The sequence below is a fragment of the Oncorhynchus mykiss genome, chromosome 7, assembly GCF_013265735.2.
Source record: "Oncorhynchus mykiss isolate Arlee chromosome 7, USDA_OmykA_1.1, whole genome shotgun sequence".
Lineage (NCBI taxonomy): Eukaryota > Metazoa > Chordata > Actinopteri > Salmoniformes > Salmonidae > Oncorhynchus > Oncorhynchus mykiss.
In genome coordinates this window covers 55561597-55576045 of record NC_048571.1, presented here as the reverse complement: position 1 = coordinate 55576045, position 14449 = coordinate 55561597, and the positions used below count along the sequence as shown (strand labels likewise).

Here is a 14449-nt window from a genome sequence, read left to right as displayed (position 1 = left end):
TCATTAAGTTTGACACAACAGTGGTAGGCTGATCATCGACAATGATGAGACAACCTGTAGGGAGGAGGTCAGAGACCTGACCGTGCTGTACAAGGACAACAACCTCTCCCTCAAAGTGATCAAGACAAAGAAGATGATTGTGGACTACAGGAGTAAGAGGACCGAGCAAACCCCCATTCTCATCGACGGGGCTGTAGTGGAGCAGGTTGTTCCTTGGCGTCCACATCATCAACAAACTATCATGGTCCAAGCACACCAAGACAGTCATGAAGAGGGCACGACAAAACCTATTCCCCCTCAGGAGACTGAAAAGATTTGGCATGGGTCCTCAGATCCTCAAAAGGTTTTACAGCTGCACCATCGAGAGCATCCTGACGGGTTGCATCTCTGCTTGGTATGGCAACTGCTCGGCCTCCAACTGCAAGGCACTACAGAGGGTAGTGCGTACGGCCCAATACATCACCTGGGCCAAGCTTCCTGCCATCCAGTATCTCTATGCCAGGCGGTGTCAGATGAAGGCCCTAAAATGTGTCAAAGACTCCACCTACCCTAGTCATAGACTGTTGTCTCTGCTATCACACGGCAAGCAGTACCGGAGTGCCAAGTCTAGGTCCACGAGGCTTCTAAACAGCTTCTACCCCGCTAGCCCCTCTATTGTTATTTACTGCTGCTCTTTAATTATTTGTTATTCTTATCTCATACTTTTTTTTGTATTTTCTTAAAACTGAATTGTTGGATAAGGGATTGCAAGTAGGCATTTAATTTGGCACATGTGACAAATAACATTTGATTTAACATTCTTACCAGGTTACCTGGTTTGCAAATCACTCTAACAGGCGTGTCCTTAGTGTGATCTTTAACATAATATGAACTCTTTCTGTAAATAAATAATTAAATGGATAAATAAATAAATGTTTTAGGCAAATTAGCTTGTATTCCACTGTGGGTCGGCTAACTTCATCCCAGCTGCATATGTAGGTAATCACCACTGCCTTTTGGATTGTCTCACAGGCACGCAACAAACAAGCTGCCGCCAACACGCCCAAAGCTTTGTCTAATCTGCTGTTTCACGTGGCTCTTGTTCCTCACACAAATATGAAAGTGAATCTCTGCAGCAGAATGCACGGTGGCAGATTAAACTGGGAAGGGTGCCTGCACACTAATGCCCGAGACATTAAGTCTGGGATTTACACTGAAATATAATTCCCAGGGGTGCCTTAAGAGATGTCTTCTTCTGCTGGAGAAGGCAGAAGTTCTCAGATAGAGCTTCAAGAACTTTATGGCCTTATTGACCCCTCATTCCAGAAACATCAGGGATTTTTTTTAAACTAGTTTTCTTTCAGATATTTTTATTTTTTTAAATGTAACCTTCGTTTAACTAGGCAAGTCAGTTAAGAACAAATGATTGTTTACAATGACGGCCTAGGAACAGTGGGTTAAAAACTTCTTAGGGATGTGCGTCCTGTCAAAGGGACAGATGTAAATCATGCAGCGCCTTGTGTCACCATCGCAGACAAATGTCGGTACATATAAGTGTCTTATATCGGCTGAAGCTTAAATTCCTGTTAATATAACTGCACTGTCCAATTTACAGTAGCCAGTAATGCGAAAAATTGCCATGCTATTGTTTGAGGAGATCTCCTAAAAACAAAACAATTTTTTCACTGCGATAGGTGTGATAAATTCAGCTCTGAAGGTGTAATGTGTACTTACATTCTGAAATCTTGCTCTGATTTATCATCCAAAGGGTCACAGAGATAACATGAAGTGTCGTTTTGTTAGATAAAATCCTTTTTCATATCAAGGAATCTGTGAAAATCTCACCCTAAACGTTGTTTCAACCAGTCAATTCGCGTTCGTATCTATTCCCCAGAGATCCTAGAATGTAACGAGACTTCACGATATCAGTAGGGGTGTAGTATATCCTATAGGACCCCAAATTTGGTCAGAGAGCGACGCCTCCATGGCACGCCGATGACGCAGGCGGCCATCACTTGAACAACTCCATTTTTACATTTTTTATTTCACCTTTATTTAACCTCTTTGGTAGGCCAGTTGAGAACAAATTCTCATTTACAACTGCGACTTGGCCAAGATAAAGCAAAGCAGTGGGACACAAACAACAACACAGAGTTATACATGGAATAAACAAACGTAGAGTCAATAACACAATAGAAAAATGTCTATATACAGTGTTTGCAAATGAGGTAAGATTAGGGAGGTAAGGCAATAAATAGGCCTTAGTGGCGAAGTAATAACAATTTAGCAATTAAACAATGGAGTGAGATGTGCAGAAGATGAATGTGCATGTAGAGATACTGGGGTGCAAAGGAACAAAAAATAAATAACAATATGGGGATGAGGAAGTTGGATGGGCTATGTACAGTGAGCTGCTCTGACAGCTGATGCTTAAAGTTAGTGAAGCAGATATGAGTCTCCAGCTTCAGTGATTTTTGAAATTCGTTCCAGTCATTGGCAGCAGAGTACTGGAAGGAAAGGCGGCCAAAGGAGGAATAGGCTTTGGGGGTGACCAGTGAAATATACCTGCTGGAGCGCGTGCTACGGGTGGGTGCTGCTGTGGTGACCAGTGAGCTGAGATAAGACGGGGCTTTACCTAGAAAATACTTATAGGTGATCTGTAGCCAGTAGGTTTGGCGACGAATATGATGCGAGGGCCAGCCAACAAAAGCATATAGGTCGCAGTGGTGGGTAGTATATTGGGCTTTGGTGACAAAACGGATGGCAATGTGATGGACTGCATCCAATTTGCTGAATAGTGTGTTGGAGGCTATTTTGTAAATGACATCGCCAAAGTCAAGGATCGGTAGGAAAGTCAGTTTTGGGTATGTTTGGCAGCATCAGTGAAGGATGCTTTGTTTGCGAAATAGGAAGCCGATTCTAGATGCTTAATGTGAGTCTGGAAGGAGAGTTTACAGTCTAGCCAGACAGCTAGGTATTTGTAATTATCCACATATTCTAAGTCAGAACCGTCCAGAGTAGTGATGCTGGACAGGCGGGCAGGTGTGGGCAACGATCGGTTGAAGAGCACGCATTTAGTTTTACTTGTTTTTAAGAGCAGTCGGAGGCCACTGAAGGAGAGTTGTAATGGCATTGAAGCTTGTCTGGAGGTTAGTTAACACAGTGTCCAAAGAAGGGCCAGAGGTATACAGAATGGTGTCGTTTGCGTAAAAGGTGGATCAGAGAATCACCAGCAGCAAGAGCACCAATCAGGGTCAAACAAAGCTAGCTAGGGCTTTACGGGAGTATCCAGAAACTATGTATCTGTCGTAAAATGTAGCCACCAACCTTGTACGACAGCATGCCTTTTCATTTTGGACCAAAATTTAAGAATATTCAGAGTTATGAAAACTGGTTGTTTTGCAAATGTTGAACTTATAATATGGCTACTAATACTGGAAAAGCTAAATCAAAGTCCAAAGTATACAGATTTGACGATATTCTTTCAGAAAAATGTAATATGAATGCAAATGTCAGCTTCACGATTTGCTCAAATGTACCTGGGTGACTTCCCACTAAATGTCATGCAGCTCGCTCATACTTCAAGATATCCGTCGGAAACTTTGCACATACACTACTGCCATCTTGTGGACAACCAGAGTGATGGCTGGAACAGGGACCTTTCTGCTGCATTTCAAAGATGGTGGTAGAAAAAACCCCAGTTGTTTCTTTCTTTGAATTTTCTTCTACCAGAACTATTGTGTTATATTCTCCTACATTCAACTTCAAAGTGTTTTCTTTCAAATGGTACCAAGAATATGCATATCCTTGCTTCAGGGCATGAGCTTCAGGCAGTTAAATTTGGGTATGTCATTTAGGCGAACATTTAAAAAAAGGGAGATTTGATCTAGCAACCTTTTGGTTACTGCCCAACGCTCTAACCACTAGGCTACCTGCCGCCTCATTACTGTATAATAAACATTAAAGTTTTGAATCATGTATTGGATAGTATAAACCTCAATCGCACTTGTAAGATTAATATTATTATTATTTATGACATCTTTTAGGCAAACAAAGGCTCAAAAGTGAAGACTTATTTTATAAACACCTCTATTTACAATAGCTTTATTGACAATGTATGGGTCAATGCCTCCCCCTGGTGGATGTAATTGAACCTACCAGTGCAGAGTATGTTGAGTTTAAAAGTCAATGATGTTGCATATATTTAGATGAAAATGAATCATCGAATATATGCAATAGTGTGTTTGATTTGATCAAATTACTTTTGTGAAATTATTTGATAAGTTCAACCATGCACGCGTTGTGTTTGTCCTCTCAACGATCCCGTAGCTGTAGTGTTGATGTGTGTTCCTGCAGAGAGCTCTGCTTCCTGACAAAATAAAAGTCCTCTGACAGATATTTGCTGTCTTGTTGTGACACTCACTCACCCACTCGCTCAATAATGGCAGGCAAAAAGGCATTAGTAATCCTCTCTAAGGGTGCAGAGGAGATGGAAACTGTTATACCTGTGGACGTCATGCGTAGAGCTGGGGTTTGTACATTTATCGAGCTAAATTGGATGTTAGATTAGCTAGCTAGGTGGTGCAACATACACAGATCTCAATAGAGTATTGGCTAGCTGGCTCCATTTAGCCTACTAGCCAAAAGCTGCACATTACAGGTAGTTATTATTCTAGCGGCTATTTTATTTACCTATTTAGCCACAGTCAAGCTGCCGCCCAGATCTTGATCTGCATGCACGTGTCAAACTAGCTTGGGCTGCAGCTTGACTGTGGCTAACTAGGTAGGTAGCTGGTTAGCTAACTTGATGTTGATATAATTGTCTGGCTAGCTAGCTATTATAATCTAGCCTATTTACAGACATGATTAACAACTCTGCAGTATGCAATCCTTATCTATGGTTAATAAATTAGCTAATGTGTTGTCACGCTGTTAGCTCGTGTGTTGGCATAATCATGTGAGTATAAGGCCACTTGCAAATGTCAAAGGTGACTGTAGTGCAGAATAGGAAGCAGATTATATTTTTCTAATTAAAAGTCCCATACTCATATTTGAGTAGTGGGATTTTATGATTAATTTAAGAGGCAATGACTAATGACAGTCTATTGAAGTAGTTGTGCTTTTATTTGTGTCCACATCCTGCAGATTGCTGTGACGTTGGCAGGGTTGACTGGCAAAGACCCTGTGCAGTGCAGCAGAGACATCTACCTTGTTCCTGATTCCAGCCTGGAGGATGCCCGCAAGCAGGTCAGAGCCCTCTCTGCCCTCCTGCCTCCAAACCCTTCAATCACATTAGTCCACAGAGCAGGCTGTTCTATGACTTCATAGAGTTTATAATGCACTTTAAAACATTCTTCATCAATTCATGTTCAAGATTGATGCATCTTAAATTGGTAATAAGAATTTGTTATCTGTGACCTTGTATCTTTTGATGTTTTGGGTTGCAGGGTCCGTATGATGTGGTTCTTCTACCAGGGGGGGCTCTCGGTGCCCAGAACTTGTCAGAGGTAGGAATGCACTTAATGTTAAGCATTCATTGCCAGAACTTTTAGTTGACTTATCTCTCCTGTGTGTCCCTGGCATTGCCAATATAACATTGCAGGTGCATACTGTAACATTTGTCCCTTGAATTGTTTTAGTTGTTGGGGACAATTTACGATAGAAATTTACAATTTACGATAGAAATATAAGTCACAATTTTCCTTCATTTAAAATATGAACTTTTTATGATCTTATGATGATTATTGTTTATTAAAAACAAGCACATATACATTTATGCAGTATGACACCATGATACTAATCCACATTTTATTTATTTATTTTATCAGAACAAGTTCTGTGGCATTGTCCCACAATTAATTTCAATTCTGTTTTTTTTGTCATGCTGAAAACATAGACTCATCGATTACATTTTTTATAATGTCCACTGCCATTTCATGGGAATTCTTATTCCATCTAGCAGAGGAGCATTTACTGCAGTGTTATAACACACATTCTACATGATAAAGTAGAGAGCCTCATCTCTCAGTATGTGGCCCCCATGTTGCTTCTCTTGTAGTCCCCTGCTGTAAAAGAGGTGTTGAAGGACCAGGAGGGCAGGAAAGGGCTGATTGCTGCTGTCTGTGCAGGTACTGTACCTTCTGTGCGAACACACACATCCATCTCTAGTACATTGCAGCTAACACACTCCAGAATGCATCTGTGTCAATGACGTCTGCTGGGGCAAGATTGCTTAGATCATAATCTTGAGTTAAATCGGCAACCGCCAATTTCTGTCAACCAGTGAATGTAGTATAAGATTGGGACTTGGGGCTGTCACATTGCCTTTCCTTTCCGTTATTACTGAGCAGGAAACCAATACATAATAAGATTTTTCTATGATAGACTAATGCATTATACTTGTACACACATTGACCATTGAAGCTTAGGTTAACATCCACATATAATTGCCATTGACAAAGCCCACTACCCCTGAGACTTTCTACCCGTCTGCCCGCGTGTGCTGATGAAGGGCACTGGAAGGACGTTGTGAATGAGGACATGGGACCCATTTGGAAAAGTGGAGTGAAGAGCGTCCTAGAAAAGGGCTGATGTCCCCACAGGAATATATACTGAACCTGCCAAACAGAGAATCCGCAGCAGTGTCACATTGTGCTCTGCTAATGTGAAAATAATGCTTTCTATTTCTAATGTGAACAGAGGTATGAAAAGTGCTTGACTCAATTCCTCCATATATAGCAGGGATATAAATGCCATAGCCCCTCCTGTCTCCCATTTCATACTCCCTTCTGAAACATATCACTGGTTTGTCCAAGACCATACATTTATGCATTATTGCTATTATAAGCCAGGAGTCGTCAGAGAGAGGGGTGCACTACCTCCCTCTTTCTCAGCCCTGGCCTGTTCTTGGACATGGTAGTTTTCCCTTTCTATTTATTAACAGTCTGAGGATGAGCTCACTGCAGTGCTAGGATGTTGCCGATGCTAATGCAGCAGACATAAAGTCCATTCTTTTTTGACTCTGGTTTTTCCTTCCTCTAAATATGGCATGCAGTGGTAAATTGAAACCATATGTGGTTAGTTTTAGATCCGAGTTCATGGTTCTACTAATGAGTCTGACTTTTAGTGGTGATGTCGGCTCAAAGGAAAACAAAAAGGCGTGTCAATCTGCATGTGAAATTAAGATGTATAGATAGACTTCTCTGGGTTTTTGTGAATAAATCATTTGAGACCTTTGTTGTTCAATGTCCAGAGACGCCATGTCGGTTTTCAACATTTTGACTACAGAGAGAACAGTGTTGGTCTAACTCCTGTCCCCTACTCACCTCAGGTCCCACGGCGCTGCTGGCACATGGTATTGCCTACGGCAGTACGGTCACCACCCACCCTGGTGCGAAGGACAAGATGATGACTGGAGGTAAAGTAAAACAGCCTGGCTACCACAGGGCTAAGGTTCAGGCTGATGAATCTCTGCTACTGTACATAGCTTGTTCACAGGCTAACACAGCCACTGTGGTTTTGTTGTTTGTTAGCGGGTTGTTACGCACCAAATACATCCACAGGTAGGAATATATATCTGCATGATAGCTCAGCAGGCTCAGTGTGACAGGAAATGCAGCATATTCTTGCAGTACAATGAGCACATCCAAATTATTGGTACTACTGAACAATGACATAAGCCTGTGGTCTTTTGTGTCCAGCAGAGGGTGCTATAAATGATTTCCATTCTTTATGGTAATCATTAATACAAGGTCTTTATGCAGTCTCGTAAACCAGATTTGGCCCACCAAATAAAATGGTTAGACATAAAAGACTGTAAAAACACCAGCAAATCAGCTTCAAGTAATTTTACATTTTGGAAATCTGTTCCAAATTATTCCCACGCATAATAGATATGTGATTATATACAAATGTAAGCCAGGTTTGAAATTATTATATTTAGTTAAATATAATATCTGTTTGGACTTCTTGCGGTCAATTTGCAGTTTACAAATTGTTTGTAATTTTGTTCCAGCCCCCCGACCATTCGCTCAAGAAGATATTGGCACGCAGCTGAATCTAGTTGATGCTAGTGCATTTGACCTGACTCAAACAGTGAACACAGTAACAGAAATACTTAAAAAATATATATACTGCACAAACGCAAGTTAAGGTGGGGGAAGGAATTTTTTGAAAGGATTAAAACAAAAATGAGTCATCTGATTTGAAGCAGTACTAAATGATCTGCATTTGAAGCAGTACTAAATGATCTGCATTTGCAGACTTATGCATAACGATAGTGTCTCTCTCTCTACTCACCACTGTTCCTCTCCACTCCCTAGGCCACTACACATACTCAGAGGCTCGGGTCCAGAAGGATGGCCATCTGATCACCAGCCGTGGGCCAGGAACCAGCTTTGAGTTTGCCCTGGCCATTGTAGAGGAGCTCATGGGGCCTGAGGTTGCTGCTACAGTCAAAGCACCCCTGGTTCTGAAAGACTGAGTGGTGTTGAGTGTCACAAGCTGAAGAACTGCAAGCAGCATGATCAACTTCACCCCACCTACTCAGCACTGTTCATTATGATACACAGGCCAATCATTGTGAACAAATAATAATGGTTGACAGGATAATAGTAATAACATGGATTTTATTATTGTCTCCTTCTCTTTCCTTCACTGGGATATGTTGCCCAGTGAAGACTAGTAGTTTAGAATGTAGCCACAGCATGAAATAAAAATTACATTTGTGTTTCATCATCACACAGAGAAAAATTATACAAAGGTTATGGATTAGTAATCTTACTGAATCGACAAATATAAAATTGAATTGGTAACGTTACAGTGCTGCTACTGGTAGTCTCGATGTTTGAGGTCTACGAGTCGTAGTCTACAGCAGTATGCAGGTAGGTAGGCTAAACAGCAGATTTGAGAGCTTCAAATAAATATGATTTTAAGGATTGGTAAAAGGGATTGCGAAATCACTGGTGGGCGCGGGAAACCTAGCTGTTCAGTTGATTGACATTGATTATGGCCAATGAAAATCTTAGCATGGTTGTGTCTTCACGTAAATAGCCAGTGAAAACGTCAAATAAACGGGCTTGGATCTGAAGCAGCGTGTGTTGGAGATGTCAAAGCGGTAAAGACAAGGGGCTGTTTTAGAACCAGAAAGGAAGGTTGTTGACTTGACAAGAAACAGGTAGGTGCTAGCTAGCTACTGTATACGGTACCAAATAATGTTGTCTCTGTGAATGCGAATGGCGTGGCAATGTAGTCTGGTACTTCCAAGTTATTGTTCACTCACACAAGCCTCAAGTTATATCAAGCAAATGAGTGGGTTAGCTAGCCGGCAAGTTTAGCGCGCTTGCTTGCTATTACACAGTGTATGGTGCTTAATAAACTAGCTAGCAAGTAGCCTACAATTATTAGCTACCTAACCGATGTATAAATGTGCATTCATTGCTCGTTACTTGTGATTTGACTGAGTGTGCATAGCTAGTACAATAACCACGACAGTAAAATACCGGCGAAGGAGAGACCGCTATACATCATCATTGACAAAAACGTTGTTCATCATCGCTGCCTTTCTACGTTTTGTGTGCATACGGTAATCGTAGGAAACTCGTGATTGATTATTCAAAGCAAATGTAAACTTCTTGACAGCTCATGAACCAGAGCCTTGAATGCCATTATTGTCTCTGTCTTAAATCTAAACATGTCTAATTAGAGGTCTGCAGATTCACACATTCTGCAGTTAGTTTTTTCTTGTTATTAAACTAGCACATTTTATTTGTGCCCAGAGGATAAGGTCATTCAATATGACTGCCACGAGAATAACTGTAGCCCAAGGAAAGGGTGCCTTATGTGGGTTGAACCTAAATGTAGGTAATTTGTATATTTGGTTATTAATTAACACCCATCTTGGGGAAAGGAGTGTCCTAGCAGTCGCTACTAATTATTTGTTGAAAACAACATTCCTTCAGTCAGAGAAGCCTGTATTGGATTTACCATGCATAGAAATGCAATTTCTTGTGTAGACCTGGTTGATCAGACGCCTTATATTCATGGGCTGCAGCTGTTCATCCTAACAAGTGGAATCTCAACTTCATTGTAGACACACAAACCAATTTCAATGCCACCTTATGGCAACCGGCTTTACCATTATGTTTTACCCAAGCCAGTTTGCTACCTTCACACATAATAGCTGATACATGTGTGTCATAACAGTGTAATGTCAGTTGTCATAAGCAGTCAATAACAGTACTAAATGACCGTCAATATCATTAACATTTTATGATGGAGGGTTGAAGGAAAATGTATGGAATTTCAAAGTTGTCGTGTGAGACAGAGCATTGCTGTACTGTACCTAGATAATAGTAATAGGTGACCCTTTTGAACTACTGTATTCACACCATTTGCTTACTATTAAGTTGATCCTCAATACTTTTTACACTTCTGCTTTTGTGCTCTTTTAACACTCATAGGAGATGTGTGATGATTATAGAACTCCTATTTTCAACTCAAGTTAACTTTGATACAGTATGCTTTGTGATGTTTGTTCCTGTTTTGAGAGTTGAAAGGAAAACAGAAGGCATGATTGAAAATAAGTGTTAATTGTTCTCAAACAGCAAATCGTTTTTAGCTGACTTGCATCTACACTCTTTTGTGGTAGCCTCTGCAACAGACTGATTCAATGGGACACCACTATAAATTCCAGTGTCAGATAAGCATCTACAATATAAGCAGAGCAGTCAGGAGTCATCCAAATGAAAGGGGAACTTAAGCATTTTCCTCATACAATACATAACATAGGCCTAAAGAAAGTCGTTGTCGTGTTGGAAGGTGACCCTTCGCCCCAGTCTGATGTCTGAGCACTCTGCAGCAAGTTTTCATCAAGGATCTCCCTGTACTTTGCTGTCGTTTCCTCGATCCTGACTAGTCTCCCAGTCCCTGTCGCTGAAAACATCCCCACAGCATGATGCTTCCACCACCATGCCTCACCGTAGGGATGGTGCCAGGTTTCCTCCAGATGTGACTCTTGGCATTCAGGCCAAAGAGTTCAATCTTTGTTTCATCACACCAGAGAATCTTGTTTCTCATGGTCTGAGAGTCTTTAGATTAGAGGTCGACCGATTATGATTTTTCAACGCCCATACCGATTATTGGAGGACCAAAAAAAGCCGATACCGAATAATCGTACGATTTTATTTGATTTGTAATAATGACAATTACAACAATACTGAATTAACACTTATTTTAACTTAATATAATACTTCAATAAAAATAAATGTAGCCTCAAATAAATAATGAAACATGTTCAATTTGGTTTAAATAATGCAAAAACAAAGTGTTGGAGAAGAAAGTAAAAGTGCAATATGTGCCATGTAAAAAAAAGCTAACGTTTAAGTTCCTTGCTCAGAACATGAGAACATATGAAAGCTGGTGGTTCCTTTTAACATGAGACTTCAATATTCCAAGGTAAGAGGTTTTAGGTTGTAGTTAATATAGTATTTATTGACTTTCTCTCTATACCATTTGTATTTCATATACCTTTGACTATTGGTTGTTCTTATAGGCACTTTAGTATTGCTAGTGTAACAGTATAGCTTCCGTCCCTCTCCTCGCCCCTACCGGGGCTCGAACCAGCAACACATCGACAACAGCCACCCTCAAAGCATCGTTACCCATCGCTCCACAAAATCCGCAGCCCTTGCAGAGCAAGGGGAACAACTACTCCAAGTCTCAGAGCGAGTGACGTTTGAAACGCTATTAGCGCGCACCCCGCTAACTAGCTAGCCATTTCACATCGGTTACACCAGCCTAATCTCGGGAGTTGATAGGCTTGAAGTCATAAACAGCTCAATGCTTGAAGCATTGCGAAGAGCTGCTGGCAAAACGCACGAAAGTGCTGTTTAAATGAATGCTTACGAGCCTGCTGCTGCCTACCATCGCTCAGTCAGACTGCTCTATAAAATATCAAATCATAGACTTAATTATAACATAATAACACACAGAAATACGAGCCTTTGGTCATTAATATGGTTGAATCCGGAAACTATCATTTCGAAAACAAAACGTTTATTCTTTCAGTGAAATACGGAAGGAACCGTTCCGTATTTTATCTAACAGGTGGCAAGTCTAAATATTGCTGTTACATTGTACAGCCTTCAATGTTATGTCATAATAATTCTGGAAAATTAGTTTGAAACGAGCCATGCGGCCCAAACTGTTGCATATTCCCTGACTCTGCGTGCAATGAATGCAAGAGAAGAGACACAATTTCACCTGGTAAATATTGCCTGCTAAACTGTATTTCTTTTAGCTAAATATGCAGGTTTAAAAATATATACTTCTGTGTATTGATTTTAAGAAAGGCATTGATGTTTATGGTTAGGTACATTCGTGCAACGACTGTGCTTTTTTCGCAAATGCACTTTTGTTAAATCATCCCCCGTTTGGTGAAGTTGGCTGTCTTTGTTAGGAATAAATAGTATTCACACAGTTCGCAACAAGCCAGGCAGCCCTAACTGCTGCATATACCCTGATTGTTGCAAGAGAAGTGACACAATTTACCTAGTTAACATTAATTTATTTTATCAGGCAATATTAACTAAATATGCAGGTTTAAAAATATATACTTGTCTATTGATTTTAAGAAAGGCATTGATGTTTATGGTTAGGTACACGTTGGAGCAACGTAAGTCCTTTTTCGGGAATGCACAATGCATCAAATATTTGCAACGCAGGACACGCTAGATAAACTAGTAATATCATCAACCATGTGTAGTTAATTAGTGATTATGATTGACTGATTGTTTTTTATAAGATAAGTTTAATGCTAGCTAGCAACTTAACTTGGCTTCTTACTGCATTCGCGTAACAGGCAGGCTCCTCGTGGAGTACAAGGTGGTTAGAGCGTTGGACTCGTTAACTGTAAGGTTGCAAGATTGAATCCCCGAGCTGACAATGTAAAAATCTGTTGTTCTGCCCCTGAACAAGGCAGTTAACTGTTGAATTTATTATTGATGAATGAATAAACAATATCCCCATTTTAAATAGAATTGTAACTAGGTAAACTTATACTTTGTTTTATAAGTGATTGACAATATGAGTTCATAAGAAGGGGTTGTGTGACACGGACAAGGAGTAATAAAAAGTTAATGAACACCATTCCAACTAGGCAGAAACAAATGGGTTGGGGACTGAGTAAACACATAAGGTCGTTAGCCTATGGTTGACCCTACTGAAACTTAGCTCTGGGGTTTTTAGATAAGGCAGTGAGTGCATTCCTAGGTTTTCTGTTAATTAAAACGATCAGTTCAGTGGTGATCGATAATGTTGAGGGGTCAAAAGTTACCTGGGAGTGTGTTAGTAAGTTAGAATGAACTTTTCACCTTACTTTGTCCCGGTCAAGAGGAGGGGATTCTGTTAAAGCAGTGAAATGACGTCATGATCTGTATATAAACTGCTGCACATGTTTAAGTAGCAGCGCGCTCCGAGAATAAATTCTATTACCTATTATTGAAAGACTGGTCTGCGTCTATTTTATGCAAACAAGAAATCTTACAAATTCTCATAAAATAGATGAAGGGCTTTCAATTGATGAGGAAAAGAAACCATTTAATTAATTCTAGAATAAGGCTGTAACGTAACAAGATGTGGGAAAAGTCAAGGGGTCTGAATGCTTTCTGAATGCACTGTACATAAATGTATATGTATATGTATATGATATGTTATTCAAGCTTATGCTAAAATTCAAAAGCAGCGAAACTCAAGCGTCATTAACATCTGAATTGATGCCACGATAAGGCTTCAAACATCATCAGAGGGTACCCTCTGGCACAGTCTTATTCATGTCACTATGTTGTCATCTTCCAGTTGGATAGCTTATTTATGACATGTTACATGTTTTTCCTGTTGGACATGCATGGTAGCATGTATTATTCTGCTTGAGTAGCTGTACAGTAGAGAGCTGGAGGCCTGTATGCCTTCCTATTTCTGGACTGGGTGGGGGAGGGCCAGGGTGAAGTGACTTTGACTCATTGGTTAAATGATGCAATTATAGAAATCGGTGAATCACCTGATTAGACCCCCCTATAGAGAAATTAAGAGGTTATTCTTGTTTTTTCAGGTAGGCTTAGTGAACTCAATTGGCAAATCATTTGCATCAGATACGCTACACAAGAGATGGACACATGCAGAGGATCAACATCTCAATGCGACATGAAGCATTGAGATGTTGTTTACCTTCCATGTAGGTACTTAACATCAGTAAACAAACTGACACAGTTTTGACTGTGGTACACATCAGAGTTCACTGCCTGGCATACCATTGAAAATGGGGTTATTGAAGAAAGCAGAGCACCAGTTAAGTTGACATTGGCCTACCACTTCACGACTGCACAGTATGACACTCAGGCTTTGTTTTTGTTGTGTACAATATTTGACACAAAGTTATCCCCGATAGGCTAATTAGCATAGACTGAAGCCCTTG

General features: G+C 40.4%; 2 protein-coding genes across 3 annotated transcripts in view; both read left to right on the top strand.

The window, feature by feature from the left end:
- The first annotated feature begins 4318 nt into the window (after positions 1–4318).
- Positions 4319–8924, top strand: LOC110528021 (Parkinson disease protein 7 homolog). Its single transcript, XM_021609799.2, has 6 exons — positions 4319–4510; positions 5125–5226; positions 5427–5486; positions 6038–6107; positions 7310–7396; positions 8301–8924. Exons 1-6 carry the CDS (start codon positions 4421–4423, stop codon positions 8459–8461), a joined length of 570 nt encoding a protein of 189 aa, XP_021465474.1. The 5' UTR covers positions 4319–4420; the 3' UTR covers positions 8462–8924.
- Positions 8925–9057: 133 nt separating this feature from the next.
- Positions 9058–14449, top strand: part of LOC110528020 (voltage-gated potassium channel subunit beta-2) — a 146523-nt gene continuing 141131 nt past the window's right edge. For both annotated transcript variants that reach the window (XM_036983558.1, XM_036983554.1), the window contains exon 1: positions 9058–9154. The gene's annotated coding sequence lies outside the window, so the exon portion shown is untranslated. The remainder of the gene's footprint in view (positions 9155–14449) is intronic.

What these genes read in the sequence shown, in the direction of transcription:
- LOC110528021 (XM_021609799.2), top strand. Translation starts at nt 4,421, where the DNA reads ATGGCAGGCAAAAAGGCATTAGTAATCCTCTCTAAGGGTGCAGAGGAG. An exon ending in ACGTCATGCGTAGAGCTGGG is followed by an intron (nt 4,511 to 5,124) that starts GTTTGTACATTT and finishes CACATCCTGCAG; the next exon opens with ATTGCTGTGACGTTGGCAGG. An exon ending in GGACAAGATGATGACTGGAG is followed by an intron (nt 7,397 to 8,300) that starts GTAAAGTAAAAC and finishes TCCACTCCCTAG; the next exon opens with GCCACTACACATACTCAGAG.